Below are 26537 nucleotides of genomic sequence, written 5' to 3'. Positions count from 1 at the left end.
AGTACTGCACCACGATCCCTGTTGTTCTGTGTCAGCCATGGATTAAAGCGAAACGTGCTCACTCCCATTTCCTGCAGCGTTGAGTCTGTGCGATTTCCTGCACATGCACAATCAGTAACTGTTGAACCTCCGGCCCCTCTGTCCTTCCCCAGGGTAGCAGCTTGGCTCTTAGTAGCTCATTCATGCTGAATCACTTCAGCAGGGTAATGCAGCTCCTGAACGGACAGATCCTCAAAATGTTCCATTTAAGAGAAAATATTGATTGAGCGGAAAAAGTTGGATGGTTGAAATGGTATTACGTGGAAAGCCCTCCACTCTCACTTTTTCAGCAGCCAGTTGTTAAGGTACCATATATTCATCTGTGAGGGCTATGCTTCCCTTTTGACACAGCACTTATACGGAGCTGCTGTTCTTGTAAAGGAGTGGTAGCTGTGACACCCTCAGATATCTTTTATAGATTAAAATTGGATATCTGATCTTCACTTTTTATAATTAAATATGTGCCCCTGAAGCATAGTTACCTAGCATCTGCAGTTGCATTTTGTAACATGGCCAGTGTAGATTTTACTGTCAGAAAGAGATGATCAGTTGCACTGTGTGTTTTGATTGGGGGCACATAATTTGGTGCTGATAGTGTACCCATATTAATGGTATTTTCAGGCTTACCATTGTGTCTTTAATTTTATAAATATATATAAATATATATATGTATGTATGTATATGTGTATGTGTATATATGTTTGTGTGTGTGTGTGTATATGTATATAATAATTATATATATAACATTGTTTGTATAAGTATAATTAGGCAAACAATGTGTCACAGTGTTTGTATATGAAATAAAGACAGCTTGAATTGCATAAAGAACATACAGTGGCACTGGCTGTGGTATAACAATACATGATATAAATGATGTAGGTTGGTGCAGTAGCCATAGCACCACAGCATGTGTCCTCTTGCAGTGTTATTAGTACAGAGATTTATGCTTTCATTTAACTTACTTTAATGGCATTGAACTGTCACATACATGTATGCCCATGTGTGCAAATATTTACAGTCATAATACAATCTGAATTCTGGCAGTGTGCAATGTTACTATAGACTTTACTGTATTTGTGCCATTTTTTTATGGTATTAAGCAGATAAAGCAGTAAAATATGGGGCAGGTGAAACATTTTCTGTTGTATTCTGCAGAGTTAAGCAACAACTTGGCCAACAGACCTGCTTTAATGTATAATGTCACACTTTTTCAATGGTGGAGTATACACAGCATTGTGTAAGGTGGGCTGGTCAGATTGGAACAGGCCCCAAATGATGTGAGAATAATTGCCCCCCCCCCACACACCCCCACCACCACCACCACATCCTGACCATGATGTTCAATTAGCCGCTTGCTTGTAATGATGAAACAGCATGTTACCTAGTGAGAAAAGCCATTAAATGTTGAGGATACAGTGTTTCATTTTAGCGCAAGTGTTAACACCTTACTTACAAATTGATCTGTTATAAAGTTTTCTTCACAAATGTAATGAATTTGTGAAGAAAACTTTGTTTTCTCACATGCCTTCAAAAGAACGGTGAACATATTGATCTATGGATCAATCTTAATATTGCAGTCTGGCTTTTAATAGTTTCACTTTGAGTTTTAAATAGTTAGGTTTAGGTGAAAAATGCATGTGTTTGGGAAGTACTGAGCATCTGACTGGATGAATGAGACTTGGATTTTACTGCACGAGGTGTGGTAGAGTTGGTAAACTGATGTTTCGATATATTTTTGCTGTTTTTAAACGTGGACCACATTTACTTAAATTCATCAGGAATTTTCTAATTTTTCGGATTCTCCATTCACTGTGGTGGCATACAAGAAAACCAAAATTTCCTTCATGAATTCCAGGTAACATTGCCTAGCTAACTGATAAACAAATTATAATTTTGTGGGTGAAGTATTACTTTAAAGCCAGATAAGTGCAGCATTTTCCTTTTCCTTTCTATTGTAGTGCATTTTTGGGTGGGTTTTGTAAGCTGCAAAATGTTCAGCAGTGGTACCGTGATATACCTTTCCTGTAAAACTCTGAATGTTAAGTGTCAAAAAAACTTAGCATTTTCTTTCAAAATCCCATGACAAGGCCTAGTTAAGCTCAAGATGTGTGCCGCATCAAGTTAAAGGTTTTTCACAAGTGCAGAGAAACAGCATTGCCAGAGTAGTAGCACAAAGCCTGTTGGGGAAACAGGCCTTTGTATGTTTCATCTGCCCTGTGAGTGTTAGCCTAATAGTCCCTGAGATCTTCTGAGTGCTGGTGAAATTGATATAAACAAAACAGCTCCAGCTCCAGTAGGAGTGGGTGAGGACTACTGGAAGCACGGGGGATGTCAAAGATAAAAACAAAACAAATGCAGAAGAATAAATGATACAAACAAAACACTAGAGCTTTCAGTGGATTTAATCAGTCGGTGTGGCCCCTGGTCATCAACGCTTTTTCTTGTTTTGGTAATTAGAACTTATTTGTGTCATCTTTTTAACAAATCCAGCCAGCAGACTCTTGTAGGTCGTAGATGTGTTGCTTGGAATTTAGGTTTGCTGACTCTGCGGTGCAGTTCATATGGCTATAAACAGTAAAAATGAATGATTATATTGGATATTTCCCATTTTGAAATGGGCCCTATTTCATCTTGTGTTAGCCCGTTGCGACTGAAAATAAACTTGACCTTAAGCTTTCCTTGCAATGCAATTCCAGTGTCTATAAATATGGTTGGATATTCTGTGCACTTGTTATATTCTTAAGTATTATTAGCATATTATAGCAGTATATTATTTATCATCATGGCCCACATTATGGTTTAATTATGAGCACAAGTTTCTCTTAATGAGCATCTTAATGGGAGTTGCTGCAGTAATCATGTGGTGAGGCCATGAAACTGAAAGCACCACATGCCTCCTTGTCTTTTTACATACACTAATCTTATTGTGTCGTTTGTCTAAATCAAAGCGAGCTGAAGTCGACCACTTATATACACAGCTGCGACAGCTTCGGAGAAGCATTTCAAACACCATACCTGACCCTAGCAAATTGCAATTCATCCTGTGAAGAGGGTGTCAGTTTTTTATGACCTTCCAGGATACAGCTATTCCCATGATAACCCCGTCTATCACAAGGGTTTTCTCCTAGCCTGGAGCTTTTCTGATACATTGAGGAGAAACTTTGATTTATTTGCTGTGATGCACTCTTTCTTGCGACATCTACCTTTTACGAATAAACCCAACTGTGGCAGTCCCTCATCAGCAGGAGGCTGTAATTCCCTGCAGACTCAAACACATATTATATTTCTCTCTGTGGCAGAGATGAAATTGGGCCAAACTTGCATGTAATGCCTCTGCTCCTGGATGAGAAAGGCCTATAAATGAGAGAGAACTCAGTGTAACATAACATAAAGACTATTTTATGCTTCTAGACAAATTAGCTGCTTCTTTGTGGTTTATTGCAAACCCCAGAGCTTTAAGTTTTTACAGAGATTGCGCTATAGGGCCACTACATATAGCGTCTGCATATTTACACAGAACCAAATGGCAGCGGCATCATCCTGCTCCAGTGTGTGATTTTAGACAACATGCTGGCATTGCAGAAACAAAAGAGGCATGACAGGCATGACAGGTATGACTCTTAACACAACACTGTCTGCCTGTGGTGTGACATATAACATACTCCTGGACCTAATTTTTTCCCCATTTGTCTACATTTTGATTCAAGATTCAAAGTGTTTATTGTCATAGTATGGAAACATGTTTCCCTGTACAATGAAATTCTTACTTTGCTGTCCACAGAATGCCTAACGTGTAGCAAATATAAAAGAAATATGAAATTTAGAAATTTACAATAGAACAAATAACACAAGTGTAAAGGCACTAAACAATTTTAAGTAGCAGCATTTAAAGTACAGGATAGCAGGTAAAAACGTAGAAAGAAAAGTAGAAAGAACAGGTCACTATTCTTTTCATTGAGGTAGATGCTAACTGCTGCCAGCTGCTTTTTTAAATCTCTGATTCTGAGTTCCAAGCATAACATGCCATCAAAACATCCCACCCATCCCACCCATCCCACCCATTGTCCCATCTTGCCAGACTTAGACCTCTTTTCAGCACTGTCACCTCCTCCCCATTCAACAATTGTACCTTTATACAGAACGGAGGGGCCATATAACAACACAATGTTCCCGCCTGGAACGAGCAGTGTAAAAGTAGCTCTTCACATATTACTTACAGTGGTGTGTATTTATTGTGGACTTGGATTGAATCCGAGTGGATCAATACCTTGTATGTAAACTGCTACACTATCTGTATCCCTTTCTCTCTGTGAGGAGAAAGGGTGACTTTGGGACATTTTGTGAATGTTAACAGCAGAAAGCTCAACATTCACTGTATGTACTGAGCTCGAAATCAAACATGCTGTGAGTTTGATCAGATGTATTGTATGCAGTATAAAGGCATCCTTGGGATCTACAGTGCTGTTCTGCTCTTTTTGTGCAAATTGGCTGTAATAGATTACAGCTGCTGATATTGTTTCTGATCACCTAATTGGATAACACAATGATATAGCTTTTTATGTGTTTTTAATGGATTTTGGACAGCAGTGGAGTTCTTTGGCACAGAGGCAGAAGCTATAACAGGCTTTGGCTACACATACAGTATCGGCTTTTCTCTCTGTAGGGAAATTATTGTTAATAATGTAAAGATAAATAAACACCACGGTCATCCCTTTTTAGTACAATTTGTGTCTAAGAACAGTGGTTCCCAAACTGGGGATCTCAATCACCACTATGAGTCACCAAAGCCTCACAGGGGCTTCTGGATTTTAAGGGATTTTTTAAAGGGATATTCACAGTAAGCAAAATCTCAGCCTGTCATTCACTTCTGTGAGGGAAATTAATAAAATTGTCATATTTAAAGTTTTAAATATTATTCAACATGTGAACCTAAAATACATCTCACAGGATAAGAGCATGGTGAAGACCTGAACACAAGCTTGATTCACAGTGCCTCCTCTCTCTGCTAAAAGAAAAGGGCACTGTTAAACAGTAGGGGTGTAAATCACCACATTCATCCCGATACAATGTTATATCAGTTCTTTGGACACCGATATGATATTTGCAGATATCTGCCACAATATGATTTTGATTTGATTTGATTTGAATCGAGTCAGGGGCCTCTGATTGGTATGAGATGATATCATATCCCTATTTATAAAATCTGTTACAGAAAAGCTGTCACCCATTATTTTTATCTTTTGGCCATAAGAGATAAAAACATCATATAAATAATATTAATAATTGTAAGAAGTTGAGTGCAGGAAAGTTTACTTTAAATAGACTCCATGAACACACATCAAACAGCACCAGCACGGTAAACCTTATGTGTCAGAGTCCTTCCTGGAAGAAATTTTTGTTTTAACCCCAACCATAATTGCATTAAGAAGACTTCGGAAAATCCGAAATATTTCCATGTTGCTAATGCATTCCCTAGTTAAAAATTTTCTCATCATTGACACAGAATTTCAAAATTAAAGCTTCTTCTAAAGATGATATGATATATTTTATGATATATCATATTTTTCATATGATGTTTTCACGTTGCATTGATCCAATTGCATCATTGATCACTGAATTGATATATTGATCCAGATCGATGGTTACACCCGTATTAAACAACCAGAGCCCTCATAGTACAAGCGCCAAATGTCAGAGAGCGGAAAAGAAGCCTATAAAGTCTCTATAATTGTTTTACAAAAAAACTAAGAAAAAAACCCAAAACATTATACAGAGAGATAATCATATAAAAAGTTCCCAAAAATAACAGAAAAACTCAACTGCAATGCAAAATTCACAGATAATAATCTGCTGAAATGAATATTAAATATTCATAAAACATGTCACTTAGTCAGGGGTTGTTTACTCCATGATAGAAAAGGGATCCCCTAAGGAAAAAGGTTGGCAGCCACTGTTTAAAAATATGTGTTGTTTCCACAAGATGATGGTTACCGGTTGTAGTTTTTCGCCTCTCTGAAAGGTAATAATAAGCCTGGGCAGGTTCCTATTTCAGCCAAAGTTTGATGCATAACTTGGTGCCCTATTTTGTTTTCACAAAGTATTGGATTTTCTGTTTGTTTGTTTTTTTATTTGTTTGTTTTTTTCTAACACAGACCTCTTCCTTTTCATCACTCCCAGCCTCTGGCCTGCATGTGTTGTTCTGCTGTAATGTCTTAGCTTGATCCCAGGGAGCGCACAGGGCTTAAGGGGCTCAACATCACTGAAGTTAGTGAGGCCACGGATCGTACCAAAACATCTGTGGGGGTGCTTACGAAACAAACTGTTTTCCACCAGCTTTTGGAAAGCAGCACCGGTCACAGCAAACCCTCTGTTTGCTTTTCTGCCTGGATGCTAAGACACGAGGTGGGGAGCCAGGCTTGAGATGCTTCTTGGCCCAGGTATCGTGTCGAGGGCCTGTTGCTGGAATCTGCGGGCTGCAGCCAAGATCTTAATGATAAGCAGCGGTCCACAACAAGTTGTTGGATATGACCTATAAAAATGTGAACCACCTCTAACTGCTGAATTCTTCATAACAATTAAAGCTCTACCCTGCTCATTTCCATGTTTCCCTCTCTGCCATTTTAATGATTTGTTTAATATGTAATTAATTTTCCATGTCAGTCATAATGACTTAATATTATTCATCTTATTTTGTACAATCAATTGTTGGTAATCTTTCCAGCTATTCATCACCCGCTCCTCTTTTATGTCGTAGGATGTTGGGAGGCTGAGAAGAATGGAGGCTGCACCTAAGCTGCGTGCCTAGCGAACCCATGGAGAACTGACAGGAACAGTGCTGGATGGAGGCCAAGACACTGGATGGCGAAGACGAGGAAGCACACAGTATTGTGGATCACTTGTGTCGTTTGTTCTCATTCTCAGCCGATCCAAAGTAGATGCAAAGTATTCTGCAATGTGCCTCATTTGTTCGCTCTGTCACGTGTCGCCCATGGAGAGATGGCAAAAAGAATCAGGATAGACTGTCAAGGCTAGAGAAACTCATTTTCTGCATGCGGGAGTTGCAGTCTTATCTCTGCAAATTTTAGGGTGATAACAAAAGAAGAGTAGACACTAGATAACGTTTCCTCCTCACAGCTCTGTTGGCTTTATATGAATAAAAGACCACAGGGGAGCCAATAGTTGTAGATAGTAACCACCATGGGCAGGTGTGAAGGCAAGGCTTCCTGGTTACTGTTGTTAGCTGGGTTGGTGCTAACAGGAATAGCTTTGGAATATGAGGGCGTTCCTGGTCAGTGGACACGCTACGGCCAGTGGGACGCCAAAGCAACAGGTGAGCTCAGCTTCATTCTGAAAACCAACATCAGCAAAGCCCTGGTGCTCTATCTCGATGACGGAGGGAACTGTGACTTCCTGGAGCTCCTGATTGCAGATGGGAGGCTCCAAATGCGCTTCACCATTCATTGTGCCGAACCAGCCTCCCTGCACACAGAGACGCGAATCAACGACCTGCGTTGGCACAGAGTCCTCCTCTCTCGTAATTTCAGAGAGACTCGTCTCGTTGTGGACAATGAGGAGAAAGTGGCAGAGGTGAAGTCCAAGAGAAAAGAGATGGTAGTGGTCAGCGACCTCTACGTGGGGGGAATCTCGCCCGATGTTCGTCTCTCCGCCCTGACGTCCAGCACTGTAAAATACGAGCCGCCTTTCCAAGGCCTTATAGCCAATTTGAAGCTGGGGGAGGCACTACCGTTGCTGTTGGATGGCCAAGCTGTTCATAGTGATTTGGAGTACATATGTGCCATACACTCTCCGTGCGGCAACAAAGGCCTTTGCTCTGTCAGCCAAGGAGAGGTCCTCTGTGACTGTATCAATACCAGCTACAGGGGAAGGTACTGCCACGAAGGTAAGAAAAAAGTGTCTTCCTTCTGTTTGTAACAACATGTATTTTTAGCATTAGTATGTTTTGTTTTGCTTTATTTTAGCAGGTAAATGTGTTGCTTTTCTGTGCATAGTAACCAGGGCTGTACCTGACTCAGACTTATGAATTGGATTTGGCTGCTCGATACGAATATTTGACAATTGGTTTTGTTTTCCATTCAAAGTTTCAAAGTCTGAATGGGTACTGAAGGAAAGTCAGTGTGAAAGCACTCACTCGGCAGCAATATCTGCTCGATAATAACTGCTCAACTTGAACTTGAGTCTTAAACTGATGATAAAAATCTCTAACTCTTAAGGAACAGTCCTAATAGTTACCATCTAATTGCGTTACCTTTTGCTTTAGTCACACTCGTGCACATGTGCACTGGTGCACAATCAACTCATCCTTCAACTCCAGAGATGTAGCAGGATCAAGGACAAATTGTAATTTCATTTTTCAACTTTGTTCAAAAAAATGACTGATAAAGTTGTATTGTGATATACAATTTTTCACTATTAACTGTATGGTCCTACTTTATGTAGTCATCAAATGTTTTTTTTTGTAATACTAATATACTTTGGCTACTGAAAATGTTTGACAACCTTATGATCAGCATTGGCTTACAAATGGTTAAAATCCCTTATTAATATATAGTAGTAATATATAGTATATGTTCTAAACCTTCATTAGGCTCTAGAAAATAATCAATAAAGCCCACTTTAAAGCAATCCAGGTCAAAGTATACCACAGCAGTACTTAAAAGCTGCTTGGGTGTGTGAGTCCAGCTCTCTCAGCAATTACTGTCTTCACGAGTCATAAAGGATAACAGCTTTGTAATGTGACAGATGTTCACATGTTTTCAACACAGAGAAATTTAATTGGCTACCAAATGGGTGTCATTTTTCTATTTCTGGAGGGTCTAAATAACAACAAGGACAGAACTTGGCATTTTAAAGGGGACCTGTTATGCTCTTTTTCAGGTTCATAGGCTACTTGTGTTTTGGTTTCTACTAGAACATGTTTACACGCCCTTATGATCAAAAAACGCACTTATTTTCCTAATACTCTTTGTGCTGAATCCTCTGTCTGAAATGCTCTGTTTTGGTGCCTATCTCTTTCAGCCCCCCTCTGAAAAAAAAACTCAGTCTGCTCTGATTGGTCAACATTTCTGGGCCTTCTGTATCTGTGTCTCCACAAAAGGATATATTGCAGCGGGAATGTGATCGAAGTTGGGGAGAAATTGAGAACATCTGCAACCAAATGACATGTTTCCCTGACATTAGTATACAGCTAGATGTACTCAACAGTGTACTTGCAGGCAGAGAAAAACGGTCATGGAGTATAGCAGCACTTTGTAAAATGAAAAATCACCAATACAAGCCCCTTAAGCAAAATTCACAACTTTTAAAACGACATCTTTCAGAAGGATTATTACCCAAAATGGAGGAAAAATTAATGTCATAAACCAAGATTATTTTTCCCTGACGTTGGATGTAGTTACATGTAGCAGTGTACTAGAAATGACTGCTATGAAGAATAGCGACACTTTCTACCTTTAAACATCACCAATAAAAGCTTCTAACTCAAAATCATTGCAGCTATATGTTCCAGCAGAAATATGAAACTGGGGAGAAATTTTGGATTTTTGCAACCAAGAGTACATTTCCCTTATTTTAACATGTAGCTACTTGTAGTAGTTTAGGCTTCGTAATTTAAAATAAATGGTCTGAGGCCCGGGGTTTAGCTCACATGGGTTATTTTTTCACACCTTTACAGCATTATTTGAAGCTATGGCCATTTATATGAACATCCGATATTGCAACGTCATATATATATATATATATATATATATATACAAGCATTATAGCCCCCCTTTAAAGTGAGCTTTAATTTCCTTGTTACACGTCAATAAAAATGTTAGTAAGTGATTAAGTAAAGATGTTTTCCACTTTGCCAAAAGATGTCAGATTTTGTCCTATAATAATACATTTTTGGCAAGGACGCTCTGCAGATTGCCTCCACAAGGTCAGGGGTCATTGAGGTGACTCTCTTGGCCAAAAAGACACAGGGGGATTCTGGCAGTTGTTCCCTTATTTAACCCTGTGAAATCATGATCAACATCAATTTTCTTGTGCTGCATTCATACGCCTTTCACAAGCTAGTTAACCCCTTGAAACCTGAGCAATTTTTTTTTCTTTGCCAAAAAAGGAAATGACCAAGATGTCAGGAAGTATACTTTTAAAAGATAATAATAATTTTCAGCACATCTTTAATATTTTTTTGTTTATTTTTGTTTTTAACTTTCCTTTTTTTGCTTATTTTCAGGTATTTTTCTTTTAACTTTTTGAATGATTCCTCACTAATTTTTTGGGCCATGTCTCTTGAAGTCATCATCATTAATCACAACCTGCATTTTTATGAACTGACTCTATCCTGGATTATTTGACAAATCAACTGTCAGTGATGTTAATGCACAGCTATACTGCCAGAGCAAATGATCAAACTCAGAGGCTCTGGCTGATATATGTGTCCATCAACATTCATGTTCTGGTATGAAAATAAGCATCAAGATTACGCAAAGCAACATTAAATATGTCTGTTTGTCTTTATTCTCCTACAGCTGTCCAGAGAGAAGTAGAAGGTAAGACAATGCATTATATAATGAGCACAATGATTAGCATAATTTGTTTTTTGTGATGCTCTTATTTGCAAAGGCTATTACCACAGCATCACTGTGTGTGAGAGTGTGTTTCGGTTATTATCAGGTTGTTATTGTCGGTTTGGACTGCAGTTCTGACATCCAACAAATTAAGCTGAAAGGAGATATACTATCACTGGTCACGAGGTCACTATGGGAAAAGTGCTTAATGTGCTGAATGCTCATTGTATATAAAGTCAGTGCGTTCAAGGTGACTGGAGAGGTCTGCAGAGTGCGTGGGTGTTGCTCAATATGGGGAGCATTCATATATTGCATCACTGAAAAAAATGACTGTACAGACATGCTTTGTTTCATTATTTATAACCTCTGTATTTTTCCTCTCTCTGTAGCACACATTTTCTTCATCTAAACTACCGTTTAATGTTAAGGTTTACCCAAGTCATCGTGCCATTTTATGACATTAAGGTCAATATGTGGAATAAACTCAAACATGATGGCATCCTCTGGCATAACATGGCTGATTGCTGAAGCCTTGACTTTCATTAAATTGTAATATTGTTTGCACAACGATGTTTTTTTTTTTTTTCAGAGGTGCATTTAAAAATTACTTTCGTAAGAGGAACAAATCGGCTTTGGCAGGAAAAGAGACATTTCACTCGTTATTGGCAGCATTTTAAGGGACCGCGATTAAACAGGATTGGTTTCTAATGAGGTGCACATACTGAACGTGAAATGAAGATTGAAAGCGAGGAGGGAGATTTGTTTAGTCGGCACCGGAGCGAGACATCCATCTCCCCAGTAAGGACTGCTGGTTCTGGTGAAAGGGCAGCCAAGAGGCTCTGGAGACCAGCGCAATGTGCACTGAACCACTGCACATTATAAATCACTGTTACTGACTCAAAATGCACCGACCCATGCACACCTGCTCTGCGATATCCTGCTTGTGACACTTTCGTTTGGCGTATAACAGCAAAATACACCTAAAATTGCAAAACACTTTTGTCTTAATGTATAGAGGCTGTTCAGAGTGCAAGTAGGAAGACATGAGTGTAGAATGGCATTTATCATAACACTTGCATAGATTATTCTACAGTAATATTTTGTTAAAGATGATGCATGTTTTGGGGTATAGATTCTGTATCTGAAACAGCACTTAAGTAAGACTTAGTGACTGTGGTATAAGGTTGTACGCTTCAGTAACAGTTAATAGGTTTCATCTCGGCACTTTTTCCAAAAACAAGCATTAATCATTCTTAATAAGAGCAAAGATGGCATGGCTCTGCTCACAGCAAAAAGGCAGGCATTATTAAATGACATGCCGCAAAGAGAGCACATCAGAATGTTTATTGGATTAAAGCTTGACATGGAGACAATCCCCCAATGCAGAATGCATGAAAACAACAATGACAACAGCAAAATCACTCTCACCAGATGCCTTTTTTTCTCCTATCCTTCATACAACTCCATGTGCTATCTGGCAGCAAGTCTTTGATGTCCTTGCAGCGACGGAAATAGACGAGTCTATGCGTTAGCTCCTCTCCCCAGAGAAGGCAAAGATGGTAACCCGTATGCTATATTTGGTTTTGGCTGTGGGTTTTAAGTGGTGCGGGAATTATCTTTATTTGTCTGAGGAACTGCTTGAAGGCATTGGAACAGCAGGTGAGTTCTTCTGAGTTGTTCACATCTACAGTATGCAGTGTGGGCTCCCGTTGATCTGTGCGGACAAAGGCCATGGCGGGGCATGCTCTAATGCCAAAAGAGTGCAGCACCCTCTGATGTTTTATGTGCAAAAAAAAAAAAAACAGGTCTGTGAAAGTGAGATAAGGACAGCCACCTCACAAGGATACAGAAGAGGGTGAAATATCTCCAACATATAGGAAAACCTTACACGTGTGTCGAGCGCAAACACATTGTTTCTTTATTTTTTTTTTCCCTTAAGGTTTTCATGTGTAGGCACACATTGACGACACACTAAGAAGTACAGGGATGACAACGCAAGTGTAGAAATCTTCCAAAGAAAGGACACAGCTGGTCCTGGCGGGCTCGCATCTTTCAGCAGCAGTGACCTTGGTCTAATCCCTCATTACAACAGGCTCCATAATACTGTACTTTTTCACGGAAAAACAAATTTGGCAAATCCTAATCCTCGCGCAATGGCTCTTTCTTCTTAGATGCTCGCTAATTAATGTCACAATAATGACTGAGAGGTCCTCCCACATCTGTATTTGTTTTTTTCCCACTGTATTTGTTTAATTAAAGTTACTTAGATAGCAGTGTTTTCCTTGTTAAAAGTGCTTCCAAAAGTTCACACTGTCGTGAGTGATTAGGAAAGTGAAATCAAGATGTGTTTAGCTGCTTAAGTAGGACCACTGACTCTCTTTCTCAAATTTATTGATAAAAAAATGTTCATACACTCTAGTTTTTATAAATTATGTTATGACTTCTTTCAGTGACATAAAAAAATCGAAATATTTGTCAAAAGAAAAGAAAACAAATAAATAAAACTTCAGCATACTTAACATGAGGATATAATCTGAGGTTGTAAAATAATACGGTGGAGGCTAATAGGTTTAAAGGTCAACAGTATAAAGAAACACATGCATGTTATATTTATATATAATAGATTATTATGATACATAAAACAAAAGTTATTTATTTTATGCTGGCATGGCAGCACTCATAAGAATATTATTGTACTTAGTGTTTTTTATGTAATTTCCCCTTGCTAGCTTGTAAATCATAAAGCACAGAAAACATCTGGGGTCAGATGCATAAATGATATGTATGCATAAAAAAAAATGTGTGTATGCATTTTCAATCCACAAACTGGTCTTTATAAATGAAAAATGTGCACACCTTGTGCATTCTTCAAACCAGGCGTACACACAGTTTTTGCAGAGATAGCTGTGGGTAAAACAATAAGGAGCAGATTAAATTTTAAGTGAGAGACAGATAACATTGTTTTTAGTTTGTTTGCTAATTTCACTGGTTGTGTTGTTATTTTTGCAGGCTACAATGTTCTGTAACATGTCAATCCAAGGCACATGTGTAAATTTAATTTATAGAATATTTATGTGTGATGAACTCATAATAATTTAAACTGACATTCATCTCCCTGTTAGTGATCATTTAGTGATCTTGTAAAGCACGTTATACAGTTTCAACATAAGTGCTATGAATGAATCATTGATCATCCCTTTGACATTTAATATTAGTAATGATTGAGATTTTATGCAGTGATGATTTGAAGAAATATGATAAATTAGCGGTATGGATGCTACCGATATCCCCAGCTGTATGTAATGACGGTTGCTCTGGCACCATAGAAGAACCTCATAGATGCAACACAGATGGTTAAAAAGCACCTTCTCATTGACAGGCCTAATCGATGGTGGAGGGGCACAAGTATCAATATGCAAACAAATGTTTCTGGGCGTTTCTACATGCATTTAACTGTGGGTGCAGAAGTGAGTTTCATACACGTGCATCCAACGCCACAATTGTCAAGATTTCTAAAACAAAATCAGGCGTATATGCATAGTTTTATAAATCTGACCAAAAGAATGTATGCATATATCTGCCTTTGTGTGTACACACAGTTTTCGCTGTGAATCTACACGGAGTTTTATACATCTGACCCCTGATCTCTCTGGTTCCAACCTCCATCATTCTAGTTTCAAACCAGTGCTTATGTCGTTAATTGGGGTGTTACCAGTAGCGCAACATGCTGGAGGGTTTGAAAACACATTAAGTCGATTCATTATGGATTTACTCAATGTCAGCAGATGTAGAGGACTGAAGGCATAATTCAAAACAGCAAACACATTACTACAAACGATTGCTGTTCTCAATCCCTTATGGATAATCATGATGAAATGATCAATAACATTATATCCACAAGGTAAATCGGGCAATTTATACATTCCAAACATCCTTAGCTAGTAGAGTGGATCATTTTATAAAATACTGAAACATATTTAAAGAGGCAAAGTCAAAAGGATCCTAAAAGCAACATGCTAACATTTTAATAAAATGAGCTTCCATCGCCTGGTTATAAATCTGTTTGCCCTTAAACTCTTCTTATACTGTTAAGGTTGCATCTTATCTAAAAATAGAAAACTGGTAGATTAAACTGGTAGGAAAGGCGGTTTATTTCCCCTCCAATGGGACTCTACAGGTCTAGCCAGTTATCTCTGCATTTCCACACACTGAGATTTGGATGTGAGGCTCAGCCAAGTAGGATGAGCATATTCAAAGGGTGGCTGCCCCCATACAAGGCCAGCAACAACACCACTCCCCATCCACTTTTCTTCAACTGCTCGAATGACAACTACATAGTCCAAGAAGACTTTGTTGGCTCAGGCGCTTGTTAAGTGCTGCCCGCCCTGGCCTGTTTTGGTCACCAGCATCAGTCTCCATTAGTCAGCGATGGATTAGTCAGGGATGCAGGTCAGTTTTTTCTCGCCCCAGTGCTCGACAGAAATCAGAAGTGTGTGGAGTCATCATAGCTGTGAATCCTTTGGGTCAAATCTTCTTTCTCCAGCTGCACAGAAATCACCAGAGTGAGGGGTTAGACGGGGTATTCCCCACTTGACGAAGCGATGGCCTCTGGCCTTGTGACTGCTTCTTCTTATTAGTTGGATAATAGGAAACCCACCCCTCCACCTTCGCACATGAGCACAACACAAAGAAATGGAAAGAGATTTTATCAGAAATCGCTCTTGCTGTCTCCGCTGGTGGTGGCTTCCAACCTGCCGCTGCTGGATGTGTCTTTGTCACTGTTAATGATAAACAAGCTCCTCTTTTAGCCCCTTGCTGCTACTGCCATGTTATACTTCTGCTGAGTGATGTGCTGTGTCTTTTGTAGCAAAAGGATTGGCAGAAGATGCAGACGCCATGAGGAGACAGCTCAGGTCCAGTCTGGTGAGAATGAGATCACCTGAGAGGTGATGAGAGGAAAGGGGATGTGCAGTAACACTGTTTATGCCTTGTTTCTACATGTACATACGGCGGCTTGTCGTGCAGACTGCAGAGCCACAGTGGGGGTGCACACAGCAGCTCTTTGTCTGCTGCGTAGACAGGGTTGTGGTTGAATCCTGTCTAAGCAGAGGCTCAGTCACAGGCTTTGCAATGACACACTGTATCAAAAGCCTACGTGTTGGCAGGCAAGGACCCTCCCAGGGGTAATCATGTCCATTCCACACGGAGAGCTGCAGCACGAACAGCCTTGTTCATCGGAACGTGTGGAGGAGATTTGTACCGACCAGCCTTCTTCGTAAGATTTTTTACCTAATGACTGTACGGGGACTTGAACTGTGAGAGAGTGACTTGCTGTATGAGTCTTCGAGCGCTGATGCACTGATGAGAGCTGTTTGTGTTGGCTGGCACAGTGGGGCTCATGTACTCAGCAGAAGTGGTGCATTGTATCATCCCCATCTCCTTTTTGGCAAGAGGAGCAGCTGAGGTATGCCATATAATTTCTGGCCGGACTATTGAGGTATTTGTCAGTGCTTCTCTGTGTCTGTGCCTCACAGAGGACAAGCTGTAGAAGTGAGACTGAGGCTGAGGCTTTGATCGCCGCACTGAGTGCAGGCCGTCACCTGCAACTGCTCAGCAATATCTTGTGACTGATAGGCTGCAGTGTATTTTCACGTTGCTTCCATGCATTTACACTCTTAGAAATACAGTTCCCAACTAGAACCAAATGTGGTTTTATGGCTGGTCCCTATAGGAGAACCTGTTTTGGTTACTGGTAACCTTTTCCACCAAATTAGCTCTGGGTCTTGGACTGCTTATGTTCAGGATTCTTTGAACCTTAGTGTTATCTAGCAAACCAGCCAGAAACATTGCAATCAAGGATGTGTCATTAATTGAGGGTGATGTGCAATGCACAACAGAAATAGACATTTGCAGCAAATTTGTGTATTACAGTGATTATCTGCAAACTTTTGTTCTGTTATTACAGATATTTGATTCAAACCAAAACACAAGCATAAATCAACTGTTAATGAGACCACTGCACACTCTTTTTTGTATGACAATTTCTTACTTGACTTCTCCATTGGTGCCTTGCTTTTTGCCATCCTCTCTTTCCAACCTGTAGAATACAACATGCCCACAGATATTTTCACAGTTTGCTCTTCAGGTCAAGAAAAACCTGTAATTGTTTGGTTGAAAACCAACTTTTTGGGTTCTGGCCCTGTTTATTTTTTGTTGTAATGCTCTGAATAGTAAAAAATGAAATGTAGTAACCAGTTCTTTTCTTGGTAGAAACAGGTATTTATTACAAAAATTTCAAAGGGTTCTACCTAGAACCCAACATAAAGGGTTATACCAAGATACATCTGTGAAAGGTTCCACCCAGAATCACCTATAATACTCCTTTTCCACTAACACTGAATGGGTTCATTTCTGGTTCGCACACCTAACTTTGAATTGTAGAGAGAATTTTGGCCATAAATAAATTGGTTTGGAACCCAAAAAGTGGCTTACCCAGCTGGAAGCAAAAAATAGCAGGTTTTCCTTGACCCCAAGCGGGAGCTGAAATGACATTTGTCTGGGTGTCATATTCTCAGGGTTGAAAAGAGGATAGAGTCTTGCAGGAAATTATATTTTGTGTGTTCTTATCATGAATAGTTGGTTCACTCAACAATTTTCTTACAAAACAAATTTCTGCAATAACAGAACGAATGCTCGCAGGTAATCAGTGCGACCTGCCATCTTGTTATTATTGTTGTCTTCTGTTGTGCATTGTGCAACACGCTTCGTTGATGACGCTTCCTCGATTCCCATGGTTCCACCCAAAACTGGTGGAAATGCAGGCTGATTCGCCAGATAGCACCAAGGATCCAAGGCTCCTGAATGGAACCAGTCCAAGAACCAGAGCTTATATGGTGGTTCTACACAGAAACCCTACATGTTGTCTCACTAATCATGGTTGTAGCTTGGCAGATTTGCCTGGGGCCAAATGAACCACCTCCAGCAGCCCTTGGGCTTCAGGAGGCTCCTTAAGAGCCGGGGTTGATGTGTTCCAGTTCATCCCACAACAATCAGGTTTACAATCGGGTTTTTAGGGGGTGGAGATTTTGTCACTACTACTCCTAAAGCCTTAATTTTTTTTAAAATAGTGTCGGCTAAGGAACTTCAATTCAGTTACAAATTAGAACTGATTATAAAATGCCTAGTACAGGATACCCATAGAGAAAACGAGAATTTCGGCAGACCAGGTGGTAATGTATGGCATGATTTGATAGTAAAGATATCCACACAGCAGACCTAATTAGCAACCTGGCAAGAAATGTCCCATAAATTGCAAGAAATCAGTAGATGTTTCCAGAAAACCATATTTATAACAATCAGAATTAAATGTTTTTCTAAAGGTTTTTGAAGGTTTTTTTTAACTTCCATGTTTTCTTTGTGTTTTCTGTTTGTCTTTCAGATAATTTTTTTATTTTTTATTTTTTTACAAATTTCTTGCTAATTTATGGATCATTTCTTCTTAAGTTGCTCATTGCCTGTTACCTGTGTTTTTGAAAGAAATCAAGCCAATATGCCCAGATTTCAAAGGACCACTTGGTTAAGGGAATCACAAATAAATGCATCCACACTTAAAAGTACAATTTTAAATACAGGTAAACATTTGACTGGTTGTCTTTTTACACCCATGCTTTCAATATTCTGTAAGGAAACCTTAATTCCAAAAAGGGTTCTTTGTATGAAGAGGGTTCTTAATGGAACCAGAAAGACACCTTTCTTCTTTTTCCTTAAAAAAGGGTTCTTCAGAAGCAGATGGTTCTGGGTAGAGCCTCAGCCCCTCAGGAAGAACCCTTATTTCTAAGAGTGTACGATGGCTTTCCTTTTGGCTCCCTGTATAAATATCGTAATGCTGCACTCGTCAGCAGTCCAGCAACGTTCCATGTTACATTTAGTTTGGAGGACATTGTTTGTCTTAGTGTGTAAGAGTGTTACACTGTTAAGTCCTGCATGTGCTGGTCAGTGCAGTTAGTGTTCAGCGCAGCAGCCACTGTACCGCCTCAACACAATATGGAGGTGGGATGTGGCATTTTTGTCTTGGCTGACCTGCTTTATGATAGTTTATAGTCAGTGAGGCTTTAACGCAGTGCAGCATTAAGTTGCAGCTCCTTTCTTCTTTTCTTCATTCCTTTCTTCATTAACTGGAGGTTGTGCTCGCTCTTTGTTTTATGTGGTAGTTGTATTTGTTTGTCTGTATTTATTGTTGAAACCATGTTTTAAGCTACCCTCTGGGCCAGGTCATTCTTGGAAAAGAGATTTTAAATCTCAGTGAGTCTTTTACCTGGTTAAATAGAGGATATATATTGAGATTGAATACGTTAAGGTGTCGCAGATCATTAGTGGTGCCCTGTTACATGATGTCATTGTATCATTGCTCCACCACCTAAACCTTTTTAGCTCCATTAGATGGTGAATCCTAAGTGAAATAGAGCGATGTCCGCGAAAGATTTAGTGGATAAGGAATGGTGTCACTTCTGCCCTTTTATAAAACGCTGCCAGATTGAATGTTAAATAGGCTCAAAGGAGCTGGCCGGACACTTAGATGCAAATATCAGTGTGAGGAGATGAGTGCCTGAGCCTGTAGAGCCCTGATAGAGATCATAGAGCTAGTATTACCAAATATTTTAACGCTATTTTATGAAGTAGGATTTCTGTATATCTGATACATCTCGAACGCTGTCTGCATCAAGTAAACATACAGTATGTGTTCCATTTCGAAAAAAGCATCTTTGTGAGCAACTACCTTTCAGGGTTGCACCGATCAAGATGTTTTTTTCTCTCCTTGCCTTCCCTCTCCTCCCTTGAGATGTTTGTCTGTTTTTAGTTTGATTTCCCCTTTATATTTAATTTTGAACTTTGACATCCGTACCTTCCCCAGGATGTCTGTCACAAACTGCAGTCCAACATTGTGACAATGCTTTTGTTCTCCCGAACCTCTTTATGAACTTCCTGTTTTCGTATCCTTTTTTCTGTTCTTTCCCTCAAGGTCTGGCGCACCTGATGTTAAACCGCCAAGGTATGGGGTCTATTGGTTTTGCTTTTCCTTCCCAGCCACCTGATCATTTCCCCCCTTCCCCTGAAATCATTTTAGTTAACTGTGCTGCACTAATATTTCCTCTCCTCTTTTTCCATATACTTGCCTATTCGTTTTTGCTTCCTGTCATGTTATGCTCACTACTCACTCAATCTTTGTCCGTCAAACCCTTGTCCTGACCACTGACTGAGCTACTGGAACATCACCTTTGACCTCTACAGTTTTTCGCCAAGGTAATGCATCTATGCTCATAGCATCTCTTCGGTTTGGTTTCATGGTGTTTTCAAAGGGGAAAAAAAACAGGTGTCAAAAATAAAAAAGCTATTTCATGCCAAAAATGTCTTTCAGGTCCGCACAGAAAGCGGTTTATTGATTCTTCTTGTGAAAGTGATCAGAACATACAGTTATCAGAGGGATTTCTTTTTCTTTTTTTGCATTCTCGAGGTTGTTATTTGCAGAACTTTGATTTTTATGAAGTTACAAGATGATTTCAATGGGATGTGTAAGACCATTCGTCATTGGGTCGCAAAATACATCTCCTTCAAATGACTTCTACATTGCTGTAATGAGTTGAATATTCATTTAAGCAGATTCAAGAAAACTGCTATCAAACTGCTGATGGAGGGGATATTTTTACATGCAGTAGGAGGTTTTTTATGGTTAACGATCAAGAGTAGAAGAGACGCTGCTGTGATGTTCTGTGCTTGTTCAGAAAACAAAGTTATATCATTCTGATCATTTTGAACACTGTTTTAAACTCAAGCGCTGGTGCTGCATAACATCTGAGTAATAGTAAAGCAACATTACTGTGATGTTAAACCATGGAATAAAAACATGAAATATTATTCATAATAATAGGTAAAATATTTGGACATTAGAGCAAAAGGGCATTTTGACTGAAAAGTACAGGTGGCACTGACCTGCATGAAATCCGCCGTATTTATGCTTTGTGTTTTCTGCCATGTATTGTGAGATTCCGACAAAAGGTCACCATCTTGTCTCCATGGCAATCAGTGTGTAATCTAAACTCTCTAAACACAGAGACTTGGCATTAATGACCCATTCCAGCAGAATAATGCCTACGCTATTCATCAGCAAAATGTTACATAGATCATTATCTAGAGAAAAATTGTTTTCTTGGTTGAATTTTGACTAAAATAAATCCTATTTGTTTGGTTCCAGCCAGGAGCGTATAGCACAATAATCTGGGCCCATGCATAAGCAGTCTTTGTGCCCCCTTCTGCTTGCTTTCTTTCCCTTTCTTTCATTATTTTCTTTTTTTGGTATATTAATTTCCCATTCTTGGGGAAAGACATGACAGTGTATGTTGGATTGTCAACAGAATCAGACACTCTCGCTACATTTTGTGACAAATTCTAATGCAGGGGCAGACTAAACCACTTGCGCCTTAAAGGGGTGAGAGGGGCCTTCAAAAGCTTACACCATTTTTTTTATACCAATTTCAGTATTTCAGCCAATTTATTCAGCTCATTTTAATTTGGTTATGGCACTAATTACTTAGAAATAAAAAAAAAAATGCACACAAAAGCAAACTTCTCAGGCTTTTTGGAGGCCTCCTCCCGTCAGGGCTCGAGGTAATCGGGCCCACTTTTCCCCTCCATTGCGACAGCAGCAACTGCAGCTCCTGTATCAGTGACTTTTTCACAGGTTCATAGAGACTCAGTCATACAGAGATTCTGTTTTATTTTTAGTCCAGTCAATGCTGAAATGAATCTATATGTATTCCCATAAGATATCATTACAAGTACCCTGTAGATGTAAACTCAAAAGCCTTCATATGTCATCTTTGAGTTAAATAATTCCTACTCCCATTGAACACAAATTGGTGAAGATGAGAGGAGTGTATGAGAGCAGGACCCTGGGTGTTCTCATACATGTTCTGGTGTAGAACTGATAATGCTAATATTGAGGTCATTTACAGTAGATGAAAAGGCTTAAGCGAACACTTCACAGTCTGATTACGCCAGTTTTTCACCCACTATAAATGGTGCAGCTTGAGGCTATACGCGACTGTGACATTATAGATTAAGGTCTGGATTCTTTGGTTATAGGTTTTGGGACAAACTTGTTCATGTACAGAAGTAGTAATCAGTCTTTACAAGGCCAGAAGATAGTGTTCAATTTACACTCCTAGTTTACTGACAGATGTGCTGACAGAACAACTCAGCTGGATGTACTGTATGCTGCAACCGCCTCAACAAACATATAAGATTGTCTGCTGTAGTAGCTGCTATATGAAATATTTAGTAATGCAGTAAGTGTGTCCCAAAGGCCAAACACAGTGTGATCTGTCATGAAATTAGGCCTAAATGTAATTGCTCCATTTCATGCATCAATAAGAAGTTGGTAATTGATTGTGGAAAGAAGATTTATAGAAATAAGCCTCGGAGCAACACTCAGGCGTAACACGGCAACAATTAGTGACAAAGTAAAGTGCATCTGACTTCATGGGATATGTATGAGGCATCAAAGTTTTATTCAGTGATGTTATGACAAACATTTGTTATTAAATTTGACAATGTTCCAGCTTTAGCCTGAGGGGACACTCAGGGGAGTACTATTCTGATTTGATCTGATTTGTTTGGCCACGATTAATTCTCAATCAAATGTACACAACAGTCTTCTCTGCACACTCTATAAATGAATCAAAAGCTCTTCTCAGGAAAATGTGGCTGCTTGTGTCCCAGAATGCTTTGCTAGCGTGCACACACAGATGTAAATGGTAAGATTATTCAGGCACAGGTGTAGCTCGCTGACCGCCTCGAGTGCTTATGCACGTCCCTGCCTCCAGACCAACGGTAAACTGCTGCCCCGCTATCCACATGCCCAAACTGCCTCGCTTATGTTTGGGTGCAACCAGCCGACAACTGACTCCTCCGCCCCTGAGCAGGAGACGGAGTCAGCAACTGCCATCTGCGCCCAGGGCTTTTGGACCACTTTGAAATTAATCAGATGTAAAGCTTAATATTAATGAGCGATCCACATGTTGACATTTTCATGCGGTGCAGCCACTGCAGCAAAGCGTAATTGCGACAGAGACTGGAACAGGTGGGCTAATAAGAAGTAGTAGCAGATAATTTCTTCCCACCTGATGGCAAGACCCTCTTCCTCTGCAGTGTTTGATGTGCATCATGCTGTGACACTCAGCAGCTAATATATAGCTTTGAGCAGTACCTTTACAGATAATCCTGTTTGGACATGGACATGGGGGGCAACACCAGCTGCTATTAGCTATTTTAAGTTTACTTCTCCAATGTTAAAGTGGCACCCAGGATGCTGCACACTTCATTGGATTGGCCATGAACAGCACCCCAAGGACTCACCAGTATTAGTATCCTGAATTTAGAGGGATGGGGTGCAGGCTGGATGATGTATAGTAAGAGACGGAGCACAGAGCAGCAGGATGTGACAATGAGAAGAGAAGCAGCAGAGGCATGTAGAGATTGTTGGTGCTGCCATTGTATTCTGCTGAGCCTTCTTTTTCTGTCCACGCATTTGCATGGAGAGATGGTTCGCCGCAATTGTCTTATAGCTGCGGCCAAGGTAGAAAGTTGATGGCTCTGCTCTCAGTCGGCAGCAACATGCATAAAGTGCTCCAGCAGCATCTCTTAGCTGGTGCGTCTCTGATGGCATTTCCTCTGAGTTCGAGCCAAAGTCTATCTTGTTTCAGAGCAAACACAGCCAGTATTGCCTCTTTCACAAGCTGGTAAACATTGTTGCTGCAGACAATGGACCACCTCTTAGGTAAGCAGGAAAGCACAGATAGGGCCCGCTGCCTTTTGAGCCACCCACACGTTTCCAATCCACGCGTCTGCTAGTGACGTCTTTGAAAGCTGGGAGTGACAGATGCACAGGATATGATGCAGATCGTCTGGACTGATATGAGACAACTTCTTAGATAATTGATTAGAAGCAAGCCTACGGGGATATTAACTGCACATGTATGCTAAGCACTTCACTAAATTAGGCCACAATACAGTGAAGCTGCCTTCACTGCACTGACTCTCCACCTGTATCTCTGTTTACGATTCACGCTCAACATCTGTCATATGCCAAACTTTCACATTTAGGCTCAACAACAGTAGCTGAACAAGTTGCTGGCTGCTCAGTACTTGAGTAAGTACTCTGCTCAAACAATAGAGACTAATGGGACCACTGATCCTGTTGGCTTAAATTGGCCCCGGAGTTCAGAATCCGACATTTACTGTACAAACAAACATAGGCTTAAGGGACAGCTTATCCTTCGAGCTCGAAACAGCTTGTTTAGTGGCTTTAACGCTGTATCTTACAAACAAGCAAAAAGGAAGGGGTGTCTAAACTGGCTCGAAACCAGAGTTCAAGAACTGTGTTATACAATAGTTAACATTACAATATTATATTGTGGTTCAATATAAAACAATCTCACTCACAGCACTGAAATTGTGAAATCTACTGTGGGTTTTAGTATTGTTAAGTGGTTGTCAGAATGTGTTAAGTACATGTGTGCAAGCTTTCAGAGAAGTTTTATTATTCAGTAAACAATGGGGCCGAGACAAATCCCACAGGAGGAGTCTGCAAAATCACAATACAGCGTTCGACATAAAGCTGCATGACCTTTTGCCACCGCGGGGCCGAGTTCAGCTTCTTCAGAGTGCCGCTGTCTCCGGTCAGGATGACTTTGACAGTCTCAACATTTATTACATCTTCTGATATCTATGTCTGTCTATCTCTCTGTCTATCTGTCGTTCTATCTATCTATCTATCTATCTATCTATCTATCTGTCTATCTGTCTATCTAATTGGCCTTTGTTGGAGTAGAAGAAAATAGTTTGAGTCTCCGTGTGTTTAACATCCTCACTGGAAATTATTTGAACTGCAGGTGTTATTTAGAGGTTGACACATCATATTGTTTTTTTTTTTAAATGTCACAGTTGAATAAAGGATAAGGCTGCCATTATTCTATACTTTTCTTATTGTCAACGAATCTTATGAAAAAAAAACAAAACCAACAATGTGTTAGTCTGTCTCTTGATGCTTCTCTACCTTGTTTCTAGTCTGTTTTTTCCTTATATTAATCTTTAAAAAACAAGACCGAAATATATATTGTAATTCTCAAAAAAGCTACACAATTCTTTAAACAGCTGGGTATTGTAGTTTTGAGCAAGCTTTACTCATATAGGAGCAAATTGTGCATTTTTCAGTGACTCAGTTTAACTGCATTTTACATTTTACAGTAATGTAAAACCTGGAAAAGTCATGAAATGTCACAAACACCTTTTCCAAGCCTGTAAAATCATGGAATTTGTGAAAGTTTTAGAAAAGTCAGGGAATTTGGTTGTGAGTAATGAAATTGTTACAGAAATTTTTCCAAAGTAGTCCTGTAGCTTTCCAAATTTTGCTTCAAATATATTTTCTGTAGCTTTTGATGTAACTCTGTGTGTGGGATGTCATATTTACCATCGTGTACATTTCATGTATGCCAGCTTACTGAACGTATGTTTAAGTTTAAATACAGTTTGAATCTGAGGGGCAAAAGGATCAGTTTATTTTTGGTTTTAGTCTTTTTATGGGATTTGTCGACAAAAGTAAAAATACGGAATATCACTTGACTTAACCTTTAATGTGCAGACAACATGCATCTCCCATTCGTCCATCAGTATGTACAGTGATTTTGTAGCATATGTGAATAGCTCCACAATTACGCAGTCTGTTCAACTTAGCTTTTGGGATAGGGAAATATTTGTCCAAAAAACAAACCTGCAGTCTTTTCTACTCATTTTAGTCTTGTTTTGTTCACCAAAGACTTACCTATCTCAACATGTCACAATAGTGGTGGATATTCTGATTCAGTTTAATAAAAATTGAGTCTGAAGACTGAAGCAACTATCTAAGATGCTTCTCCTCCCCTCTCAGGGCAGGAGGAGTCAGTGGCCACCTTCAAAGGCAATGAGTACTTCAGCTACAACCTGTCCCAGACTCCCATTCAGAGCAGTTTGGATGAGATCACGCTGTCCTTCCGTACCCTGCAGAGGAACGGCTTGCTGCTTCACACGGGGAGGTCAGCTGACTATGTCAACCTGTCCCTGAGGAATGGAGCTCTGTGGTTGGTCATCAACCTGGGCTCCGGTGCTTTCGAGGCCCTGGTGGAGCCGGCCAAAGGGAAGTTCAACGACAATGTCTGGCATGATGTTCGAGTGACACGAAACCTCCGCCAGGTGTGTATACATCACCGCATTTGACTTGCATAAACTTGTTTGTATCTTTCAGGCACATTTAAAACATACACATTTAACATTTGATTCCAGGTAATGCCAGTGCAATGCAAACAGGTTTTATTTACTATATTCCACTATGTGTCAACACAAGCTAAGCCTGTTGGCTTCTGCTGAATGTTTAATATTTCTGCTCTGCTGGACCCCCCTATCTCCCATTTTCCATGTTCTGATAGATATTACAAGCTCATATTAGGTCATTGCCCTCTTTCTCATGCAATAGATTGCTTTGCTGGAAATCACTGAGTCCTTTTATAATCAGGCAAGTTTCGTTTTTTTTCTGCACCCACCAGAATGCTGTAAAGGTCTTAATGCCTTATTGAAAGACTCAACTCACACAGCAATATCCATCACATTCATGTATCCTACGGCGCTGATGAAATCTCTGCAGTCTGGTCTTTTTTGCTACCTCCACAGAACAATAATTGTCGCGCCAATTTTCTGATTATCTGAACTCTGCTTAAACAAAAAGTTAAAAACAATGCAACTTTGCAGCAGCATCAGAGAGGTCATACAAGTATGAGCAGAGCTTTTATATAATGAATAAAGTCATTGCATGTGTCCGATATTGTGCTGCTGTACCTA

General features: G+C 39.8%; 1 protein-coding gene across 1 annotated transcript in view; it reads left to right on the top strand.

The window, feature by feature from the left end:
* Positions 1-6923: 6923 nt before the first annotated feature.
* nrxn2a (neurexin 2a) overlaps positions 6924-26537 on the top strand; it is a 125341-nt gene continuing 105727 nt past the window's right edge. Inside the window, exons 1-5 of the mRNA XM_042499087.1 lie at positions 6924-7939; positions 10575-10595; positions 19633-19662; positions 19902-19913; positions 25594-25895. Of these exons, the coding sequence (XP_042355021.1) occupies positions 7237-7939; positions 10575-10595; positions 19633-19662; positions 19902-19913; positions 25594-25895 (1068 nt within the window). The 5' untranslated portion in view covers positions 6924-7236. The remainder of the gene's footprint in view (positions 7940-10574; positions 10596-19632; positions 19663-19901; positions 19914-25593; positions 25896-26537) is intronic.

This window comes from Plectropomus leopardus, chromosome 13 (assembly GCF_008729295.1).
Source record: "Plectropomus leopardus isolate mb chromosome 13, YSFRI_Pleo_2.0, whole genome shotgun sequence".
Taxonomy (NCBI): Eukaryota; Metazoa; Chordata; class Actinopteri; order Perciformes; family Serranidae; genus Plectropomus; species Plectropomus leopardus.
Note: the sequence above shows the minus strand (reverse complement) of the source record. Positions and strands in the feature narration are given on the sequence as shown.